The 25,170-nt window shown below is 34.8% G+C and overlaps 1 protein-coding gene across 1 annotated transcript; it reads left to right on the top strand.

Annotated features, from left to right (window-relative positions):
* The first annotated feature begins 15,232 nt into the window (after positions 1 to 15,232).
* On the top strand, positions 15,233 to 24,320 carry LOC105060411 (probable protein S-acyltransferase 7). The gene is given in 7 exon segments (XM_073262291.1): positions 15,233 to 15,512; positions 15,930 to 16,112; positions 17,885 to 18,067; positions 21,955 to 22,251; positions 23,095 to 23,328; positions 23,425 to 23,707; positions 23,710 to 24,320. Coding segments are annotated over 6 exon segments (1,266 nt in total). The 5' UTR covers positions 15,233 to 15,512; positions 15,930 to 16,007; the 3' UTR covers positions 23,874 to 24,320.
* Positions 24,321 to 25,170: the final 850 nt, after the last annotated feature.

The raw sequence follows: 25,170 nt of genomic DNA, 5'->3' as shown, positions 1-25,170 counted from the left end.
TGACCTCCTCCATGTATGCATTGCTCCAGATCTGGGATGTCGAGGCTTGTGAGGATGTCGAAGGGTATTAAGTCGATGGAGGTTTGAAGCTGTGGCTGAATTCTATAATTTGGCTCCTATTCACCCCCCCGATGGCATTGAGCCATCCCTCAAGGTCAAGGGGGGCTTAGAAGATGGGTCATCACCGTACCTCTCAGCAATGTACATCACATAATATGTCTGCACAGTTTAGAAATACATTAATTTTAATATAAAAATTAGATCCTTTAATAACTTAATTAGTAAATAAAGTTTGAAGTTCTTACCGCAATCTGTCATGACGTAGAATCTAAATAGTCATTAGTCCTCCTAAACTGGTGTGTGGCCTACCACAACTACAGCTAGTTTGGTGGACAACCCTGCTACCATATCTACAATAAGTAAATAATAAAATTAAATTAACTAAAGCATGCATATAAGAGTTTTTACAACTCTAGTGAAGAGTTTTGGTATAAATTTCTTACCAATCTATCGGCCACAACATATGTGCCGACCGAATTGCTCATATGTCTAATTGGATCCTGCTAGACGGCTCGATTCTGTCGGACCCTCTATCATCTATCGGAGTACTTCTCGCTGCTTCACTGATCACAGAGGGCCTACCATATGTCCGTTCGTATCTAGGATGCGTGAAGGACCTCCAATCCAATGGTGATTGGGAACCGAAGTGTTGGATGGCAGACTGCTTGAGGCTATAGAAGCCCTCTTGAAGCCTCTATGTGACCACCTCCTCAAAGGTTCAATGGCCAACCTCCTTATCCTAGAGAGTCTCGAATCGGTAGTACTCCTGTAAGATAGAAGCAAGCATGTATTAATATATAATTACAATATCAATATATCGAGAATTTAAAAATTAAACTAGTTTTGACTTACCAAAAATATCTCTCAGGCTGCATCATGAGCTCCTGATGGCCAATTCAAGAACTCGTTCACTGATCCCAACATCCATCGATGTATGATCCCGATAACGATATGAGATATAGAAGGCTCTCTGAATGTGCTGCAAAATTAATTTTGAAGAATAAATATTAACTTTAAAATTACTAAATTCTAAACTTATTAATTAAGCATGTAGTACTTACGAGCGGCTCTAGATATGGATGATCTCTCTATCCTCCGAACAAGTCGGAGATGCTGCGAGCCAAAAGGATTCTCAACCACGATGCTGTGTTTGAGAACCGGCGGTCACTGCTATATGCGACTGTGGGGTCACTGTTGACCCCCTGTCCTTCGAATATAAGCACAAAATATCTAATACAAAGAATGTTATATTAGTTAACAAATGATAAAATAATATAAATGAGAATATATAAAGTGTTAGAGCTTATCATCCGGTGTGAGAGGTGTAGAACCATATGAGCTAGCCGTGTGATCGCTCTCTCCTCGAGAGCTCTGTTCTCGACAGACATGGCTCCGACCTTTGAAAAATATGATGTATGCTCTCTGAAAATAAAAATAAATAGATTCACCAAATTAATTATACAATTATGGATGGTAATGCAAGCTTTAAATTGATGCAAGATAAGTAATTAAAATAATCCAAAAATTATGTACTTAGCACTACCAATCGGTCTTTTCAGAAGTTTGGTATCCTTCGAAATCTTCTTCCTATTCTTCCTCTTCTTCCACCTCTTCCTCTTCTTTTTCTTCTTCTTTTCCTTCTTGAGAATGATTGTCCTTTAAAACAATCTCAATTGGATCTACCTCCTCATGTTGGCCATCTTCACATAGAAGAATTCCTGGAGCATCCAATTTCACATCATTGAAGGATTGATGAACTCCTACTGTCTCATCCTCTTGAAAGCATTCTGGTAATTGAGACTCTTCTTCTTCTTCAAACGCATAATGAACGGCTCGAGACTTAATTTTGCACATAGCCTGTCAATCTTTCCTTTCTCTTTTTCTTGATAGAAAAGGAGTATAATATACTTAAGTAGCTTATACAGCTAGTATAAATGGCTCATTGACATAAACTTTTGATCCATGTTTGATTTCAATAAGCCCGTACTATAGATCAAGCTTCATACTATTATTGGTATCGAACTATTGGCCCTTAAATAGAATAACACTATTACCTCCAATGTAGCTCATTTTAATCACTTCTTTTAGGATTCCATAGTAGTCACTCTCCACCTTATCTTCCCATCAACTACCTTTTATACACACACCACTATTCATTGTGTTTTTATAACTTTCATACTGCTATGTGTAAAATTTGAAACCATTTACATTACAGCCATTGTAGCATGTCACATATTTTTCAAGCTTGTAACCTCATGGTCTCTGCTTCATTGGTATGGACTCGCTCCCTTGAATGACCTGCATATTATAAAAAAAAAATTATAAAAAATTAAAATATGTAAAGTAACAATGGACGCTTACTAATTGATGGAACCGACACAAACTTCTCTGAGCACTATGTTGATATTTCTTCATCACTTATGTCTGAATTTTCTCCTTTTAGTATCTCATTATATTGCTTAAACATACATAAGATAAGTATACTAAAATAAGTGATTAAAGAGTTGGAATTATGACGGACACTTATAGGATATATGGGTCAACTTCCATGCAGTTAGCAAAATATATATCTCTACCTGTCGAAGTTCAGTATCGGAGAAAACTCGACGAACCTTGTGTCCAAATTCTTAAGCGGGATAGGCAAATATTGAGATCTCCTACTCTAATCCCTCAGCACCACCATCATTATTTTGGCCCACTTGAGTCAGCTTGGTCTGCACATGGGATTAAAGTAGTGTCGGTTGAAATTTAAATATCTTCTATTATATAAGCCTCCATAATAGAATCCTCGACTCGAGCCTTATTTTTTACTTTTTTTTTGAGACTGTGCATGTATCTTTCAAATGGATACATCTATCTGTATGGTACTGGACCTTCCATCCTAACTTTATACATCAGATAAATCACAAGGTGCTCTATGAAATCAAAGAAGCTAAGAGGGAATACTTCTCCAACTTGCATACGGTCTCTATATTGCTAGCCTCAAGACTGGAGATATGGTCAGTGGATAGTTCGGTAGCATAAATATCTCTGAAGAGAAGCTAAGCTCGGTCAAAGAACTCTATATGGAGTTGGGAAGGAAATCATGTCAAGTCAATAGGAGTAATCGTTGCATGAATACATGACAATCATGATTTTTTAGCCTATATAACCTGCAATTTTTGACATTGACATACCGAGCTAGATTACTTGCATAACCATCTAGAAATATAAGGCACTTTCACCATTCGCAAACATCCTTCAGCTGCTCCTTGTTAAGGTATAAGTGCTTTTGGCTTCAGAAATTTTTTGGGTGACACCTCAACCAGCTCTAATAGAGGACGCTTGTATATATTCTTCATATCTACTCGAGCCTTGAGATTATCCTTCGTCTTGCTCTTGACAACCATAATAGTATAGAAAATATTATCGAATACATTCTTTCGATATGCATGATGTCAAAATTATGATGGATCAAATTGATGGACCAGTATGGCAATTCTCAGAAGATGCTTCATTTCACCCAGTTATGAGTTGTACTGAACTCCCAAAGCTTCTGCTTGTCAAATTCAATGCCAACTAGGACTTCATCCAATTAAAATACCCTCTGAAATACTTTCATACTACTGAGGTGCTAGGGTGCATGGTCCTTCTTTATTTTATTCCTCCTGAAACTGTCCCGCTACTTTCAAAAAGGATAATGCTCAGAGAAGAATTGACGATGACAATCGAACTAGCAGGGCTTACGACTATACTGAAACTAAAATAATTTTGTATTCTCCATGCAATAGGAACATGCTAGCTTCCCATGAGTGCTCCATCCTGATAGAATTTCATAAGCAGAAAAATCACTAATGGTCCACATCAATGCAGCTTTCATTATAAAATTCTGCTTCTTCGATGCATTAAAAGTATGAATGCCATCAAATCATAATAATTTCAGCTCATCAACAAGAGACCTTAGATATACATCAATGCTTCTACCAGGATATCGTGGTCCAGAAATAACTAATATAAGAAATATATTATGTTCTTTCATACACATCTCAGGTGGCTGATTGTATGGAGTAATAAAGATTGGCCAACATGAATAAGGAGCCACTGCATGATCGAATGGTGTAAAGCCATCCATAAATAGATCCAACCAGATATTGTGTGATTCCTGAGCAAATAAAGATGGCAAGCATCAAATTACTTTCATGCCTCACTGTCCGACGGATGACACATCATATCGGGGTGCTTGTGTGGTCCTTCTTTGTGCCATCTCATCTGTCCAGCAGTACTCTAGGACAAGTAGAGTCACTGAAGTCTAGAAGTGAGGGAAAGGTATCAAAGAACCTTGTATAGTATATCCTTCTGATTTCTACCCTCTTACTATGGCTTAAATCGGCTTGCACCGCATACACCGCATGAGCTCTTCTATTGGTCTTTCTTATAGAAAAGCATGCCACCATTATGGCATGCACTATCTTTTCATATCCCATGTCCAACTCTTTCATCATTTTCTTCGAATCATATAAGCTCCCAACAAGCTGCTCACCCTTCGGTAGCATTTTCTTTATTATTGCTACCATCCTATTATAACAATTGACCGTCACATTAAATTGACTTTTAAGTCCAACAACTCTGACACAGTTGATAGTATAGTATGTATTTCATATCCTGACCATGGTGGTTCATCAGCATCTTTCAGCATACAGTAAAATTGTTGCTGCCAGCTTTGAATCATCCTCCACATCCCAGTTAAATTTAGAACAGTCGCATCCATAATCATGTCCACCATTCTATCTGTGTCCATATCCTGCTCAATTCTAACCCTTGCAACTTTCTCCTACGTCTCTCCATGTAGATACCAATACTTGTAGTTGGGTATAAATTCACTCTTATACAAATAGACAGTAATTGTACCCCTATCAAATATTTCTCTATTGCATATTTGTTACAAGGGCAACGAATCCGTCCTTGATGTAAGAGTATCGTATTTTCAAAAATAAAATCGTAGAAGTACTCTACACCTTTCCTGTATTCAGTAGAAATCTTTCCATCGACTACTTGATGGTTCATCCAACTATGGTCCATGAGAGACTATCTAAAAATTTTACATATATATAAATACAAGGTAATTACTAAATACTATTTTATTATTCAAAATGGCTTCCATACTAAATACATCCTATCATCAACTAATAGGTAAAGATAGGTCATATCCTATTTAGGAAATGTATTAATTCTATAGATCCATTATAGTAATTAAATGATATGCAACAGGGGCCGAAAAAAATTTCAACAGTATTTTTTTTAGTTCTTCCATATAGGGAGAATAAAAAAAAATACTGTCCAAAATTTTTTTTGAACCTTCACATATCATTTGATTACTGTAATCACCTATAGAATTACTTAATTTCTCAAACTGTCCATAGTGGACAATCAATTGAGCAATATACGTAATTTTTTCATCCGTACAAAAATAAATAAATGTATAGATATACTAGAATATGAACATCAATCAAATGATGGATCTATCGCTCCATACAATATAAATTTTATTAAAATTAACACATAATTAATACTGTCCGGCACCTTCCATCGGCTTGAGTGCACAAGGCATGCGAGGGCTAGATGCCTTGGATGCTAGCTGTGACCCGAGGCCTGGACACATAGAGCATGCCCCAACCTTGTGTTTGCAATGCTACCCGACATCTTCCCTCGATCTGAGTACTCTGCATGTTGAGACCCAAGTTCTATGTATCTAATTAATTAATTAATTAATTAATTAAATATCTAGCTAATTAACTAAATTAATATTTAATTAACTTTTAGTGATGGTACTAGCCGTTGTTAATACCGTCACTAATACTAGACAACATTAGCCATCGCTAATACTCATAATAGCGTGCTGGTGCGGCGACGGGATCATGGGTCGGGGCGTGGGTTGGAGATGGCAGGGTAGGGGCCGCATGGTCAGACCGGGTCGTGGGTCAGGGTCATGGGTTGGAGATGGTGGGCAGGGGCCACATGTCAGGCCAGTGGGGACGGACCATGGGGAGGCCGGTGGGGCAGGGCCACAAGGTTCGACCATCGGGGTTGGGGTGGTTGGCTCAGGGCGGGGCATAGGAGGCGCTGGTGGGGTTGGGGTGGCTAGAGGCAAGGTGGGAATGCAACGTAGGAGGCATCGATGGGGTTAGGGTGACCACGAGTGAGGTGGGGTCAGGACAGCTGGCTCAGGGCGTGGCGTAGGAGGCATCGATAGGGTCGGGGCGATCGCAGGCGAGGTGGAGCTGGGGCTACGGCTCGAGGTCGTGGCGTAGGAGGCACCGATGGGGTTGGGACACCGAGAAGGAGGATGCACCGTAAGTGGTGAATGCCGAGTAGGATGCACCAGGACGGGTGTCACGTCGATTAGGAGGATGCATCGATGAGGTGGGAAAAAATTGGGAAGGAGGAGAACAGAGAAAATTCAAGAGAAGGAAGAGAACGAATGTGAAATTTTTTTCTCCCTCCGATGGGTTGGGGGTGTATTTTAGCGGGATTATTACCGACGACAAGACATCATCGATTATACGATCAATAAAATCCCATTTTACATGCTAAGATATTAGCAACGGTAGTTTTCATCATTGATACCTATTTGCCATTGCTAATACTATTAAATTTTTATTGAAATATTAAATTTTAATATTATTTTTTAAAAAAATAAAATAATATTTTTTAAAAAAATTATTAGCGATGATAAATTATTTCATCGCTAATGCTGTCACTAATACTATTAAATTTTAATATCAATTTTTTTCAATCATTTTTTGAGTCATTAAAAATTATTATTGGGTTTATTAAATTTTTGGATTAATTAATTTATGGATTAAGTTCTAATTGATTTAAATTAGATTTAATTTAATTAGATTTGACTTAATTTGAGGCTAATTAGATTTTAATATTTCAAGTAGGACTTAGATTTAAAGTCTAATTAAATTAGATTTGATAGGATTTTGAATTAGATTTAAATCAGATTCAAATTGAATTCAAATTAAACCATGGATCAAGTCCTAATTGATTTAAATTAGATTTAACTTAATTATACTTGACTTAATTTGAGACTAATTGGATTTTATAATCCAAGTAGGATTTTGATTCAAAGCCTAATTGAATTAGGTTTGGCAAGATTTTGAATTAAAATCGAATCAGATTCAAATTGGATTTGAATTAAATTATGGATCAAGTCTTAATTGATTTAAATTAGTTTTAATTTAATTAGGTTTGACTTAATTTGAGGTTAATTAAATTTTATAATTCAAGTAGGATTTTGATTCAAAGCTTAATTAAATTAAGTTTGACAAGATTTCAAATTGAATTCGAATCGGATTCAAATTGGATTCAAATTAAATCATGAATCAAGTCCTAATTGATTTAAATCAGATTTAATTTAATTAAATTTGACTTAATTTGAGATTAATTAGGTTTTATAATCTAAGTAAAACTTAGATTCAAAGTCTAATTGAATTAGATTTCACAAGATTTGAATTAGATTCGAATTGAATCACGGATCAAGTCTTAATTGATTTAAATTAAATTTAATATAAGTAGATTTGATTTAATTTGAGGTTAATTAATTTTATAATCTAAATAGAACTTAGATTCAAAGCCTAATTAAATTAATTAGGTTTGATAAGATTTTGAATTGAATTCAATCGGATTCGATTTGGATTCGAATTGAATCCAAATTAAAAATTATTTTCTTCTAAATAATTTAAATTAGATTAAATATATTAGGTTTTCCTAATTTAAGGATAATTAATTTTATAATTTAATTAGGACTTGGATTCACAGTCTATTGTATTAAGTTTGATAAGATTTTGAATTAAATTTGAATCAGATTCGAATAGATTGAATCTAAATTTAAAATTATTTTTTTAATTAATTTAAATTAGATTAAATTTAATTAATTTTGAATTAATTTAAAGATAATTAATTTTATAATCTAAGTAGGACTTCAATTCAAAGTCTAATTGAATTAGGATTAACACGATTTTAAATTGGATTCGAATCAGTTCAAATTGAATTCAAATTGAACTCAATTTAAAAATTATTTTTTTAATTAATTTAAATCTAATTTAATTTAATTAATTTAACTTATTTTGAGATTAATTAAATTTTATAATCTGAGTAGATCTTGGATTCAAAATCTAATTAAATTAGGTTTGACATGATTTTGAATTAGATTCAATTCGGATTCGAATTAGATTTGAATTGAATACAAATTATTTTTTAATTATTAGCATCAAAAAAAAATATCATGGTTGCTAATTTGATCACTAATAATATTTTCAAAAAAATATTTTTTTCAAATTATTATTCAAATTTTTCTAAAAAAATATTAGCGATGGCAAGATTTCTATCGTAAATAATCCCAATTCACCATCACTAATCATTATTTTATGTTTAAATATTATAAAAAAATTTAAAAAATTTAAATACTTTTAGCAATGGCAAACACTATCGCTAATAATTATCTTGTCATCGCTAATAGTATTAGCGACAGCAAGATTTTTGGTCGATTTTGTGGTGGTTAAAAGGTATTATTAGCGATGAAATTTTTTTCCATCACTAATACCATCGCTAATATTTAATATTCCTGTAGTATTTTACCGATGACTTTTCATGACGTAGGTACATATGTGAGACACAAATTTGAACTTTTGAAAAATTAAAAAATTCAGATATGAGGTAAAGAAGCAAACTAAAAAATTTTTAAGATTCTTCGATGAGATCGAGGAGATGTATACCTTAATGGGAGTTTCTAACCCATCTCAAGAAAAATGACATAGTTTCACAATGAATTTTTTCTGGTGCACCTCAATTCAAGGGGTGTTTGGGAAGGAAGAAAGGGATCTTATTTGGTATGATCTAATCCATGATGAACATTACTAATTTTTCTTTATACATTAAGGGATAAACTTTACTGCTGAATAGTTCCTCTAAGTCTATTCCTATCACGCCGTATGAGATGTAGTATGATGAGAATGTCTGGTCCATATCAAGCAACAACAGATGGATAAGTTAGAGGTAAGATCTATGAGAGCACATTACTAAAGTATCCTAAAGAGTTTAAGACATACTACTTTTACTTCTCAAAGGATCGTAATGTGATTGTGATCCGACAAACTATATTTTTGGAGGAATAATTTATCTAAGATATAGATAGTGGGAGGATAATTGAGCTCAAAGAAAAAATCTCTGAAGAGTAATAAGTCAAAGAACCTATAGAACCTATTCATGATTGAGCTAGTACATGTAGTACCTCCTCCCTCGTAGGTCAAGTAGTATCTCTCATCCTACTGAAAGATGCTTAGATATTCTAATAGAGGATGTAGAAAAAATATTTCTCATGAGAGATAGAAATATGGAGATGATCCCAAAACTACTATGAATCAATGTTAGACATCAATTTCGAGAAGTAGTTGGATGCAATGAAGTCAAAAGTTGACTCTCTGTATTTTTAACCAAGTCTGATCCTTAGTAGATCTACCAGTAGGTATAATATCTATTAGATTCAAATCGATCTACAAAAGAAAGAGCTGTAAAGGTAGAGACCTCTAAAGTAAGCATCTCAAAATAGAGATACTCAATGCGATGAGATGGTTTGATCTCATCAAGAACGAGGAAGAAATAAGTGTTTATAAAAGAAGTCAGTACAGATATTGTTATATTCCTCGTATTGTACGAGGATTTCATCCTTCTGATTGGGAATGCTGTTCCCATACTGATAATGGTTAGCATATGGTTGTCTAAAAAAATTCTCCATAAAGAGATTTGAAAAACATCTCATATAAATATATGAGATAAATATAGTCTATGAATAGATGTATTAGGATACTAGTTCACAGAAGATGTACATAAAAGAGGTACGAAGGGGTTCAGCATGAAAAATTCTAAAAGAATTTCTACTACTTAGGCATGAGATTATTCTCTATGAGAAGATGTGTAGGACACAGCTGTGAAGATTTAGTACATGAGCTAGATCCTTATGCTTTAGCTAGTGGGAGCCTCATGTATACTATGTACATGACCCGATATATCTTTGCTGTGAGTATCACGAATAAATGTCGATTAAATTTAGATCGAGAGTACTAGAATAGCAGTGAAAATATTTTTAAGTACTTGAGAAGCACTTAGGATATGGTCTTTGAGGGGAATCAAAGTTGAGGGTAAAAGGATATACTGATTCAAACTCTATGTTTGATGTTGATGGTAAAGATCTAAAGTCTACATCAGAAAAAGTATTTTCTTATGCAATGTAGATTTGGTAAATTAGAAGAGTTCTAAACAATCAATCATTGTAAATTTCAGAAGTCGAGTTTGTCGCTACTTATGAAGTTGCTAGAGAAGCCTTCTAGTTGAAAAGAATTTATTGCAGAATTAGTATAATATCATCAGATGGCACAACACTATATTGCGACAACAGATGTGCTATTGCTGTAGCTAAGGAGCCTAAATCTCATCAAAATTTCTAGCACATAAAAGCAATATTTCTTTGTGACTATTTTTAGAAGTAAGACTTCGAGAATCAGAGTAGACCCTACAGAAACATAGCAGACCCACATACTAAACTATCTTACCAGCAGAGGATCAAAGTACATCTTGAGAAGATGGGGCTTAAGTCTATGGTAGATTGGCTTTAGTGCAAGTAGAAGATTATTAGATGTATGCCCTAAAAGTCAATCAGACTGATATATTAATTTTTTCTAAGATATAATTTCGTACTTGACTTAATTATTTAAGATAGTTAATTATGATTCATGTAATGTATGTGTCTATGAATTGTCCAATAAATTAACAAGATGATGATATATATTCTCAAGAGTTAAAAATTTAAGGCATGTGTTATTGATGATTAATTCATAAACTACTCCTAACCATAGAATCATCACGAAAATGATGATAGATCCAGATAGGTTGATGCATGGATCACTTTCTTATGGATAGACAAGTCTCGAGTCTGCAATATAGAGATACTGAGTGAGAGTGCAAGTACTTGTTAGAGAACAAAGATGCTGAGTGTGACCAATACGAGAAGTCACTTGGATGTCTACTCACTCATCAGTGACATTCTCGATGCTATAGAAGTGTAAATGGTTCTTTGACCTGCAGTGCTTCGACTGTTCACAATGAAGTTGCTGTAGTTTGACTACACCATAACTCGATCTCCTAACCATATGGAGCTTTGAGATGTATATTAATTGCAGTAAGTTCATTGTAGGAATAGGATGTGTACCTAGATAGGATCTATAGATCTTAGTAGAAAAGAAGTCCTATACGATTCGTAAGATTGAGTTCAGAAAATTTTTGGCCAAAGCAAGTGTGAATACTAGAAATGAGTTTTCATAGAAATTTATAAATGAACTCAAATCGAGCCAATCTTGTATATGACATATGATGGAGTTTGACGAGTTTTCTATAATCTCCATCTAGTCAGAACTCATGATAGAAGAACTGAATCACACGATAACTATATCTCGAGATTCATTACTTTCATTCTGCTGGATTGTTACTACATACTGCTAAGTGTCACTATTGGATCGTGAGACTCGTCAAGTGTCGTCTTGATGATCGATGACTCTTAATGGGCAGAGTTAGAATTGATCCAATCTATTGAAAAAAAATTCAATAATATTTTGATGGAGATCAAAATATATCTCACTACCAGATAGAATATAACCTATGGAGTCACACACAAAAGAGATCCTGACTGATCCGGATGTCGAATAGCGATTTTGAATCGTAATAAAATTTAATTATCAATTTGATTGATAATTAGACTTATGTGTAAATATTACATGAAGGACTTACTAAGAGTTAGTAAGTTATAAGAAGACTAATTTGTAAATATTGCTAATTATTTGATTTGATCAAATTTGGACTGAATTAAATCAGATTGGATTTGATTTAGTTTGGATTTTCTAGTTCAAATAGGATTTGAATTTAATTCCTAATTGAGTTTGATTCAATCTAGATTCGAATCGGATTCGAATTGAGTTAGAATTAAGATTGAAAATCAGAGTTCTATCAAATTGAGACTCTCTCCCCTTATCCACACATTATATGGGATGCCCACCCATGTGTTACTGTGGAAAATTATGGTGTGGAGAAAAATGGCGCCAAACTTAAGGAGGCGGCAATAAAAGGAGTCCTTCTCTAGATAGGACTCCTAATTAACCCTAAGTAATCCCTAATTATTAAGGATAAAGGGGGTGCCTCTAATGAAGTTTCATATGATGATTTGAGAAGCCTTTTGGGCGTGCAAGAAATATAAGAAAAGGAGGGTGCACAAATAAGGGAGAGTGGCACATTATCTCTTAGAGTCCAAACTCTCTTGAACTCCCATCTCATGCTTACAAACCCTAACTAATCCCTATTTAAAAGGGATAATTTGGGGTGCCTTCTTAAGCTCTCACGATGGAATACCAGATTTTGGGGGTGTGTAAGAGAGAAGAAAAAGTGGGATGGCATGCAAAGGTGGTGGCGCACACAAGGAGATCCCTTCTTACTTATAACCAAGGGTTGGTTGTTAAGGGCTCTTCCTCTCTCTCCTTCTTGGTCCAAGAGTTGAACATCTTCTTCTCTCTCTATTGTCCAAGCATTAGACATGATTTTCTCTTTTCCTTCTCCTCATAGATGTCCAAGAGTTGGACATATCTTCTCCTCCATAGATGTCTAAGAGTTGGATATGATTTCTCCTCCATGATCAGTTCAAGAGTTAGACGAAAAAAAAAAAAGATGGAATCTCTTATTTTTCTTTTCTTTAGATCTTTTTCTTTCTCTTGAGAAGAGAAAGGAAAAAGAAATCAGATTAGATCTAATTTCTTGATCTTCCTGATTATTTTTTTAATTTTTTTGAGAAAAGAATAAAAAGAGATAAAAAATTCGACAATTCAAGAAGCGATCTCTGCAAGGAAGTTAGTATCCCGATGAGATCAGGATCTCCTGATCGGATCAGCCTCATGTGGATATCTGTAGAAATCGGATACTTGTGCAGCTTCAAAAGGACCTTGAAGACATCTATAGATCATTATATTGCGGCTTCAACGGACCATGAAGGTATCCACGGATTATCGGATCGCGGTAAAGATCTACCCATACAAAAATAAAAATCATATTTTTATTTATGCTTGTATCTTGATTTTGTACATATGATGATGCCTAGATTATGTTGAAATATGATCTTTGTATGCTTGCTTGATTAGATTAGATCTAATTAGAGATTTGTTTTAACATCGTTGTAACATAAGGTTGTCCTGACATAACGAGAGTCGTTATGTTGTATGGTTGTTCTAAAATGATGTTAAAATTTTTTAAAATTTTCTTCCACTGTATGTTTAAAATTTTTGAAATCTCTACATGCATACCGGATCACCATTTGATGGCATATCCCAACAGCTGTCATCCAACGTCGCAGTCCTGCATCGTCGGGCTCCAGCCGACCCGACCTCAAGATGGATTTCTACCATAATACCTTTTGTTTAGCATTTGGTTTGAACTTGAAGTAATTTCAACTTGGATTAAATGGGAGTCTCAAAATGACAGTAAGATTAATCACCATTTTAAGATAGGTAAGTATTGGATATTTTATTAGCCAGGTTACCTCTTTCTTGGCAATTAATTTTTGTTAGCCGGCTTTAGCCGGGATAGGTAATTAATTTTATTAAGCTTTCAGCTTGACCCTAACTTGACATTAAATTAATTACTCTGCTCAGTCCAAAACCAATCCACTTGTAGATAAACTTGGTTGTCTTGACTAAAGTAAACATCATCATTATTATTTTGCTAGGCATGTTTGCTTCGTCTTCACTTAAGATTTATGCTAAATATCCCAAGACATGCAGTGATTATGATAAAAATTAATGTAAATATCAAAAAATGAGGTATCTTTCTCAAGGTTGATCTGATGCTACCAACAATAATTGGTTGAAAGAATGGTGGCTAATGAATCAGAGTACTGCACATGGGAATAAGATGTACATCCTCTGGACAGAGTTTTGAGATAACATCCCAAAATTTTGTTTTTAAATATATTTTAACTCTTCTTTGGATAAATCGTCATTTGAGTATAGATATATTTGTGGGAATTAAAAATAAATATTCAAAACTTGCGGACAAAGATCAATTAAAGAATTTCGTCATGTAGTCCAGTGTTAGGGACAGCGATGCGAAACTGTTTAGTCGATTTGATTTGTTTCGAATTGTTGTAGATTGATTCAATTTGTTTGTTTATTAAATTAATTAAATTTAAATAAAAATATTTAATTTGTTTAACAGATAGGATGAATTTAGGTTGATAAATTTTTGATCTATCTTAAATACAATTGAACTTATATCCGATCCGACCAGCTTGATTGCCACCGCCAGGACCAGTGTCATTGAAATATTCCTTGTTTTACTTTATTACGAGCCTTACAATCCCGGTTGGCCAACCTTGCGTTGCATTTGATGCATCGTCAGGCAATTTTGAAAGATATTATGGATTATTTTTGAGATAGATTACATCATTAAATTATTAGTAACATTGATTACTGTGTTTGATACACACATATAATGTTGCAGTAAAATTACTAAAATTTTAATTGATATATTTGATATGACAATCAGATTATCGATAATATAAAATTAAAATTTTAAAATATTTTAAATAATTTACTTCAATATTCTTTTTTTTTCTGATAAGAAGTAATGGAAGTGAATGGATGTAGTGATGGTGCAAAGAAGTAGGGGGTGATGGAAGACAAGGGTAGAGGAGTGGCGATCAAGCAAAAAAGATGGAGGAGCTACGGGCTGGAAACGAACGTAGAGGGGATGGAGAGATTGGAGAGGATTGGACAATAAATTTTTTATAATTTTTTTGAAAAATAATTTTATTTAAAATTTTTATTATAATATTATCAAAAAAATAATAATTTAAATATTTTTTTAATAATCTAAATTATTTTTTATAAAATAATTTATATTATTATTTAAAAAAATATTAAATATAATAATATAATATATTAAATTACCAGCGATCCAGATTGTCAGCTGCCAATCGCAACCTTAGCTTTTACTAACCGGGGGAGATGATGTCCATAACAGAAAGGAGCAGGGGATATTTGGAAAATTGGCGCCTTGCTGTTTTTTTCTCCCGTTAATCTATTAAGGCGCGTCTCGCGGCTTTTTAGCTCATCCTTCTCTCCCCGTGCTCCTCGTCGAGTTTCGTAGCCGGCCACGAAAAATAAATCAGAAAAAAAGATCGTGGGGGAAGGGGTTCACACCTCCGGCGATGAGATGACCCCCTCGTCGCCGCCTCGCCCCCGCTCGAGCCGGCTCCCATCGCCTTTCCTTAGCATTACCTCCTCCGCTCTGCAGTCCGATCACCCTCGCCGGAGCGGTGAGCTGCTGGACAGCTTCGCCTGAGGGCTCTCTTAGGGTTACACGGCGAGATCTCCAAGGTAACGATGCCATGCGTGCCTCATCTTCCCCTCTGTCCCCCTTTTTTGTTTGTTTGGTTCTACTTCGCGTTTTTTCGCTTCTTTTATGGAATTGTTTGGTATTTTTCGAAATTTTTCTGTCAGGATCTCTGTTTGGTTTCATCGCATTCAAAGCTAAGTTTCATCGTTTATTTCTTAATTTTATGTACTTTATTGAGTTTCTTTAAATGCCGATTTATTCGTGGATTTTTCAGAAATCGTAATTCCTGCACGCGTGATTCGTCTTCCTTTTTATTGTTTCTAATGACGTTGATTTATCCGTATATTTGTTTGCGCCTGATAACAGGAAGCCTATTTCGTTCTTAAAAATAATGTTTGGATGGAAAGAAACGTATTATTCTGGATCTTCTTATAAATATATTCTTTTTGTGATCCAAGATTGAAAGGTGACGCAGTGAGGTAATGCGGGGATTGTGGTGGTGAAGGGAGGTGAGGTTCTGCCGGCATACAGGGAAGATGTTGGCAAGCCCTCTTCCACATCCTATTTCTGATTCGAATCGGAAGATCATCGAGACGAATGGTCCACCCAAGCGGTTGTATCAAGTCTGGAAAGGAAGCAACGTGAGAAACCTTCAGGCTAATGCACTTCGTTATTATTGTTCTGTTCCACCACCATAAATACGGGTTTTATTGCATTCTGCAGTCTTATGTTTTGCTACTTGCTTAGTTCTTACTCCTCTTGCCTTCATTTATTGAATTTATTGAGGTAAAAGGAATGAACTTATGATAAACTTGGGAAGGTGGTTTGAAAGAAGTGTGAATGGAGCTTAATAATCATTATCTGTAGCAATTTATTTCCCCTTTTGAACAACACCTGCCCAACCAACACACACACACACACACACACCACACACACACACAGAGTACTTTGGTTTGACTTCCAAGTAGGAATTTCCTCATATAACAATCACTCCCCCAGTTGCTTAATGGTAGCTTGCATTAAACAGATCCCTGTTATCATATGTAATGTAAGTGGATTACTTTTACACTTTTCAAATTACTTAGAAAGGTTGGAGTGAACGATCATATTCATCTGCATGATTAATACCATGTAAGAGGCCAATACAGTTGTAAATAAGGCTACATTGCTGGACATGGAACATGATTATCTCCTTCATGTTCATCATCATCATCATACACTCCAAATCAAATCGATATTTCAGTCAGGTCGAAAATTTGAGCCCAAGTCTAATCCATTTCCCCTCAGTTGGATCAGATGAGGTCTAAGAATTGTTTTATTGATCTAATAGGATTTTGGGGTCAAATTAGGTCAATAATACTATGAGCTCAAACCATATCAAATATGTATAAATTGGCTAGTTAGTTTTTTCAAAACACATTATGCAACAAATTAACAATTAAACATTACAGGCAGCCATTATCTGCAGCCCATTCCACACTTTCAATCTGTATTCAGAAGGGGTTATGTTTTCGGAACCTTAATCCAAATAACTTCAGTTTGGATTGCACTGGGTTATTTTGAGTCAGTTGTGGATCAGAAGTGAGTCAGTCCAATCCTCCTGCAGCCTTACTTAGCAACCAAATCTCTGAGATTTGAATAAGTTTTGTAAGACATGTCAGATTTTCATTTTTAGATTTCTCTTTTTCACAGTTAGGTTTGGGACCCGTCATCTCCTTTTCAACTGCTTCAAGCTGGATTGCTAAAAAATGGATTTATTTTTTTATCAAGGCTTTGGTAAGCAATAAATTAGTCAATTCAATTCTGTCAGCCCTCAAATCTGGATTGGTTGAATGAACAGTGAACTATCTTTCACTATATTGAGTGATGACAAGTCAGGTATACCCTTATTTTTTCTGCTCAATAACTATGAAGGGCTGTAATCCTCATGTGTATCATTGATGTAGAGCAGAATAAAATGCATTTCAGCAACTGTACTGATGAGTTGTGGATGTTGAGACCTTGAGCAGCGATCTTGGATATATTTATTTTGAGAAGGTGGGATGCCATCACCAGGTTTCAAACCCTAATCTTAGAAAAGTCTTGATACATAACCAATATCTAATTCATTGTTATTCTTATTTCAAAGTATCAATCTTTCCCAACCTTTTTTCTCCGAGAAATAACATAATTTAAATCTGGGAGACAACATCTTTTTGAGAACATAATAGCCATGCTTATCAACATTTTTTGAGACTTATGTAATCGTTGCATAATCTTGGCTGGCATAAGTCTGGTATCTCTGTGCTGAATAGTGTGTTAAATGAGATGTTGTTGTTGGATTGTTGAATTTCTTCATGTTTTTGTGGTCAATTTATCCGCAACCTGCGTTCGACTGGCAGTGAATTGATTACATCTTCTTAAAATTTTGCAGAGATTCTTCATTGGAGGGAGGCTTATATTTGGTCCAGATGTGAGGTCACTGGTGCTGACAATATTTCTAATTGTAACCCCAGTTATCCTGTTTGCTGTGTTTGTTTCGCAAAGACTGGTTGATGAGTTCGACAACCATCTTGGTCATATTGTTGTAGCTATAGCTATTTCCTTTGCAGCATACGTGAGTTTCTTTTTTCTTATACTCTATACTTGCCATCTTGTATTCCTTCAAGCAATATATTTCAGTCAGTTTTTACATTTTTCAGTAGTTACAATTAATTCTATGGAAATAATGAACACAAGTATAACCACAATTGCTTGTTTTTTTGGAACATTTAAAAAAAAAAAAAAACTATCTGAAGTCAGCATTCTGTAAACTTAAAAGATAAAAATTGCTGATATCAGGTTGAGAAATGTTCAAGCAGCCTTTTTGGGGCATAACGTTGATGAGCTTAACACATATAAGATTTGATTGTGAGAAGCAATTTTAAGCTTTTGGTAGAAACATAAAATGAAGGATTTTATACTGGACTTTATGTTCATAATCTCTTGCAGTTTCTAATATGTATAACATGCAAAAGGAATTCATAATAAGAAATTGTTTCAGAATATGGATTTTCATTCGAGCATCCTTTTGCTATACCCACCTTTTTCTCTTAGTGAATTGGAGAATGTTGTTGATGAAAAAGAGATGTTAGTGCACTATACAAAATACAGACTGAATCAAGATATAAGTACATGCTCTGTGACATCATATAATGAACAGTCATCAGTTATTAAATAACTATTGTATATCTTAGAATAAGCCATTGTTAAGTGAACTTAGGAAAGTATGAGGCTTTCGAGCATGAGCTAATTCATTAGCTTTCATTAGCGGAATGATTCTCTAGATATTTCATTTGTTTTCTTCAAATGCAAAGTTGGGATTGCTGCCTTTTGGTTTGATCCTGGAACTTCTTCCCAGCACATGCACTTAGGAGAGGAGTGCCAACAGGTGGACGCCATTTCATTGGCAATTCTCCAGAAATTTCTTAAATAGTCAAATTATTTGTGAGATGTTTTATGATCCATGCAAATCATTAATGAAACTGTACTCATGGATCGGCAGAAAAAGAAATGCTATCTACTGTTTTTTGAGGTGGTTTTGCTACTTTTGCTATTGTTTTTTCGCCTCTTCCAAGCATTTTTTTCATGAATGAGTGATATAAGTACATACATATACATGCACATGTACATATATGTGTGTAGTTTCATTTTGTATGTAGACTAATGAGGATTTGGATGGACTAACTCAACATATTAGGGCTGAAAATAGATCGAATATGGAGTGGATATTGGTATATCTATATTTGTATCCATTTTTCCAGTGAATATGGGTACGAATAATAGATACTAAATGGATACAAAAATTACTGTGTATTCGTTCTAAATTGCCAATAAAATCGGATATTAGTTATATCCATACCTTTTTTCCTATCTGAATGCGGATATAAGTTGGATGTTATTTGAGGATAAATTGGATCTTGGGTAGCATTCAACAATAAAAAATAACATAAATGACATAATCATAAAGGACCAAAGTGGAATCTACTAACCAGATCATACACGATGCAAGGATAACTACATAAGCATCTAAGTCATAGTTACTAAACCTACATGAAGACCTACCCAGCCAAGGTCTCGGATCACTAGTCCATGAACGTTTGTATTAAAATACTAAAAAAATAAATTTATTTAATTTAAAATTGTAATATAAAAATATTGATAAATTATTAAGTTTTCTATATCATATCCTATCATTACTCTTTTGTTGGAACATATATAAAAGATAATCATGAGTCATCTATTTCTTAGAAAGCTTGGTAAAATATGTAAATATAGAAATATGCAGAAGTTATTGATTTTTTATATGTTTCTAAAAAATTCAAAATATTGTAAAATGTGTATTCATTTTCATTCTTATCAACGGAACAAATTGATTTTCTATAAAAATAATTAATTATTAAAATATAAAATATCATAACATACACCAAATAACTCTATTTAATGATGTGAAGATCTAAACAAGTAAATCAAACCATCATTATAAGACAAATTTGAATATGTAGCTGGTTAAGTGTTGTATCAAGTAAAAAGTCACTAGTTTAATTCTGGGTATGGGAGCAAAATTCTTTAGAGAGAATTTTTTTACCAGAAATGCAGATCTAGCAAAAATGAATGTGTAGGTATCCGGATCCAATCGGTATCAGAATTTCTATTCGAATCTGATCAGAACCGGATATGCAATGGGATGTGGTAGGATATTATCCTATCTGTTTTCATCCCTACAACACATTAAAATTTTAGATTTTGTAAAAAAGATTTACTGATTCAAAAATCAAAGATGTATTATTCAAATTGGAGATCATATCATTGATGACATTCTACACGAAAAAAAATGCCTAGAAACTAAAATTTGTGGTTCTTGGTGGTCTCTTACCACACATCAAGCGGGTGAAAAAACATATGGCTGTAACAGCATAATGCAATGCTCTTCTATGATTGAAGCATTAAAACTTATAATATTTTAATCTTTACATGTTTTAAGATGTTTAGATTATGATCAGTGGAGTGCTTTTTTATGGATTTGTATACCCTTGTGATGCTTTTTACATTAGCAAAATTGCCATCCATTTTTAAACCACTTGATACAATGGTAAGAGGTCACCAAAACCCATGAGACTTTGTTTCTAGTAATTTTGGTAGTATAGGACATGATTAACATTGTGGATCTTTTATTTAGATGGCTTATCATGGATTTTGAATCATCAAAACCTTTCACTAATGTTTAATTCTTCATATGTAGTCTAACCCATTCAAGGATGTTCTTTTTGCCTATATTTGACAATTTCTATCACTATTGTCCATTATGAGATACGTTTTTCAGGCGTTCTTCTCTTAGAAACATAGCACAATTGAATTGCAAATAAGAGGGTTAAGCAGGGGGAAGTTTGAGGTATTTTGTCTTGGCCCTAACAAGAATTCAGCATCTTGTGACTTCTAGTTTTATCCAACACTGGAATCTATCCGCCAATAATTTTTCAGCTGCTGAACAATGAACAGTGTGTCATTTCTACCAAAAAATTATGAGCAATGTGCCATCATTCTCTGCAGAAACATCCTCTACGTAATAGATCATCCCCCCCCCCCCCTCCTCCTGCCCTGCCAAAACCAACAGAAGGAAGCAACCCTAAACTTTATAAAAATTAAACTAGTTTCAAAGGCTTAGCGTAGGACCTGCCAATGGGTATTCTAGTCACCCACTGGCCTGGTATCTGCTATCTTGGCCAGCACATGTGCCGTATTGTGCCAAAACATGAGAAAAATTTATTTTCTTAAAAAACAAAAAAAAATAATAATAGGTGCTATTTTGACCCATGAAGGGTGTTGGTACTGGCCTGGCTCTGCAAGCAGCCAAAACCATATGAATTGGATGCCACTTTCTGGTCCAACTGAATTCCCATTCAAAATATTTATTTGGGCAAAACAAAGCGTTGTATCATTCTTAAACTAAAATTTGTGGCTGCTCATGGCAGGTCTACGAACAAGGATTAGCCATTATGTGTGGGGCCTATCTTCAAGCCCAACATTTTTTTCCTCTCTTCCTTGAACCTATATGATGCAATAAATTCAGAGAGATGTCAACCAACGATTTGGGCCCATTTTTCCTTTCAAAGACTACTGATATAAAAAATTGCTGGCTGTTCCATTCATGCTTGTATGTGGCTTGTGACCTATTATAAATGTAACTCTATTCTCTGTCATCAATCTTTTTCATTTGCTATCATCTAGGTTTATTGGCATGTAAAACATAAAAGCTGCTTCATGTTCACTGGTAGAAATAATAATTCTTTGATTTCTTTTCACCAGCTTTCTGATGTCCAATGCCTGGGTAAAACAATGCATGAACTCTCATGACGTATGGACTGCTGTGTCAGTATAATGGGACTTTAGGAAGTTTTGATGCATGTTGGAATTCATTTCTTGCAAGATTATTTCTAAATAAGCAATGGTTTCTTATCTGTGCAGGATATTTTTCTCCTCTTTCTTACTTCTGGCAGAGATCCAGGCATTATTCCTCGAAATGCACACCCTCCAGAGCCAGAATATGATGATGGTGTCTCAGACTGGGGTGGAAGTCAGGGTGGTGTCTCAACTTTGCCACCCACCAAAGATATTATTGTGAACAACGTTGTTGTCAAGGTCAAATATTGCCATACATGCATGCTATATCGCCCCCCTCGATGTTCCCACTGCTCAATCTGCAATAACTGTGTGGAACGTTTCGATCATCATTGTCCTTGGGTTGGCCAGTGTATTGGAAAGGTATGCTTTTGCTTTGCTTGCTCTCTTCACTGTGCACTATTTGTCCAATCATTATAAAATGGAATTCATGGATTATGTCAAAAGGAAAAAAGAAAACAAGAGCAAAAGTTCTTCTGGAAACTGTGGCTTATTATGTCAGCAGGAGTCAGGGCATATACAGCTCCAAGTTTTTTAAATCAGGGCATATACAGATCCAAGAATTTCTGAAATGAACAATAGATGCACTGTCATAGTTTAAATGGTAACTCGCGTGCCCAATACCTGTGCATCAGATATGCTGTATGCAAGTGATCAAAGCATTTAAATTTCCTACCATAGACCTCTGAAATTCCAAGTTTACACCTTCGGAGGATAAATAAACCTTTTCCTATGGCTCTACTGTTTGATGCTTTACTGCTTTGTCAACCAGGAAAAGAGCATTAACTTTGTCATTTTCACAGCATAAGCATAAGCATAAACTCTATATTTGAAGACTCAAAACTGAAGGATTGGAAGGACTGACCTATAATATTTGAATATTTTTCATTGTCTTTTTTTTTTTTGTTCTCTTTTTTTTTTTTTGCCATGTGAATAAATCTTGTGCTCATTCCTGTTGAAGATGATCTTAAAAAGTCATTCTTGTTGCATTCTTCCTATATCCCATTAACCTTCGCTATATATCATTAAAGATTGTTATGCTTCTAGTTAGCTTTTGCCATTCAATTATTCAAAATAATGTGGAACAATATTATTCATCAATAAATTATAGGCTTCTAAAAGGAAAGAAATCAATGAACTACTTGAGCATGATTTCTTTTTTTCTATCTCAATGTGAATTATTTCTGATTAGTTTTGTTTATGCAGAGGAATTATCGCTACTTTTTTATGTTTGTGTCCTCCACAACCCTGCTATGTCTTTATGTGTTTGCCTTCTGCTGGGTCAACCTCACAAAGATCATGGAAGTATATGAATGTAATCTGTGGAAAGCAGTTATTAAATCACCAGTTACTGGTGTTCTTATTATATATACATTCATAGCAGCTTGGTTTGTTGGAGGGTTAACAGCCTTTCACCTTTACTTAATTTGCACCAATCAGGTCAGATTTGTTTTTACTGAAGCCATTGATTTGCTGTATTTTACATATCCAACTTGTGTCAGGTCTTTATTTGTTTAAAACTCATTCTGCTTGCAGACCACCTACGAGAACTTTCGATATCGCTATGATAGGAATAAGAATCCCTATAACCGCGGATGCGCCCAAAATGTCATCCAGATCTTCTTCTCAAGGATTCCCAAGTCCAGGAATGATTTCCGAGCTAAGGTGAAAGAGGATTCGGCCATATTCAACTCTTCACACTCTCTAGGGCGCATAATGAGCCCCGCCAAAATGAGCTTTGACTTCGAGATGGGTGTGAAAAGACAGGCTGTAGTTGCAGAGGAGTTTGAAGATATACAGAGCCAGCTTGGGAGTGCGAGGGTTTGGAAAGATGTGGCACCGAGCCATTACACTCAAACTGGGGTAGTCACAAGGGCAGCTGGGAAATAACTCATGATATAGATGCATTGGCTGCTGAGTATGGAATAGAAAATGTATTCACTGACAGAGAAAAGATTCAAAGACATCCTCTAGATGACATTTGAAAGGCTTGTCTCTGTGAATTGTTGCCGCTGATCCAGCACCAACCCAGGAGTTATGAAAACCAGGATGGAGGCGTGGTTCTGAATCCTGCGGGTGGGAGGAGGGTGTTTCTTGTTCTTTAACTCTTAGTGAATGGCTTTTAATGTTGAATAGTTATATCATGTCAGGATGGCACTGAACACAAGCAGTTGCTTATAAAGCTGGAGAAATTTGTAAATGTCTTCAAGGAGATAAATGTTGTTCCTGTGGTAACTTGTGGTTTTGTGTACCGATATGCTTATAACCAGCTAAAGATGATAGCACCTCTTACTGAATCTTAATTTATGGGTTTTCATTTGTGCGATGGAAAGGTTGGATGTTGTCAGATATTGCAAACTGGGAAATTCTTGGAGATAGCTTATGGTTCCAGAATAAATGAGTTGAATACTCCCTATTTAAAGGTTGTTTTATTGTAACTCTCTTTGAATTTATTGAATTGTTGAATATTATATATATATGGATTTCTTCTAATTTTCTCGTAAAGAGATTAGCTAAATCACCTAATCAATGTTGTCAACTTATATTTGGCATCATATCATCTGACTAGGTAGAGTTAGATGGATCCTTCACATTACAGTGTACAACCAGTATGGGTTTTTTTCCTAGATATCTCATGATTTGCACGTTGCTAGCATACGTAGAACTTGCGATGATAAGATTTTTTTTGTTTCCCCTTCTGCATTGTCGATCCTTGTCCTTATTTTTGTCTCATAATCCAGCTGAAGATTTATATGCTGAAGTTGATAGGGGACAAATTAAATAATAAGCCTTTTTTGTTACTATTTGTAAAGATATGGGAAGAGAGAGAATCTAACAATGTGGGTATCTAAGGAAATATCAATCATACTTGGACTAGTACTTGGATAGAATTGTAGCAATGGTAAATATGCTCAACACTATTAGCAAAAGCAATCATCATGTGCATGATTATGTGCATTATATATCTTGCTACATCCTCTAGGATTTCCATGCATTCTTGGCTGCATGATAGGAGATGATTGGTCTAGGATAGTAAGTAGAGATAGCAAACTGCGATCTATCCATCAATTCGATCTGTATTCGACTCGCCATAAATAGATTTGGATTTGGATTAAATAGATTCGTATCGTAAACGGAACAATTTATTTAGTCTATTTATTATTTGGTTTGGATTTGGATTTGAACCTGTTGATTTGTTTAATCCATTTAACTCATTTTCTATATTAGTTGGAAAAGGTCAAGTACCCATTTGACAACTTGCACTCGTTGGGCTGCTCGGCC

The sequence above is a fragment of the Elaeis guineensis genome, chromosome 1 (genome assembly GCF_000442705.2).
Source record: "Elaeis guineensis isolate ETL-2024a chromosome 1, EG11, whole genome shotgun sequence".
Lineage (NCBI taxonomy): Eukaryota > Viridiplantae > Streptophyta > Magnoliopsida > Arecales > Arecaceae > Elaeis > Elaeis guineensis.
This window is presented reverse-complemented; position numbering and strand designations above follow the sequence as displayed.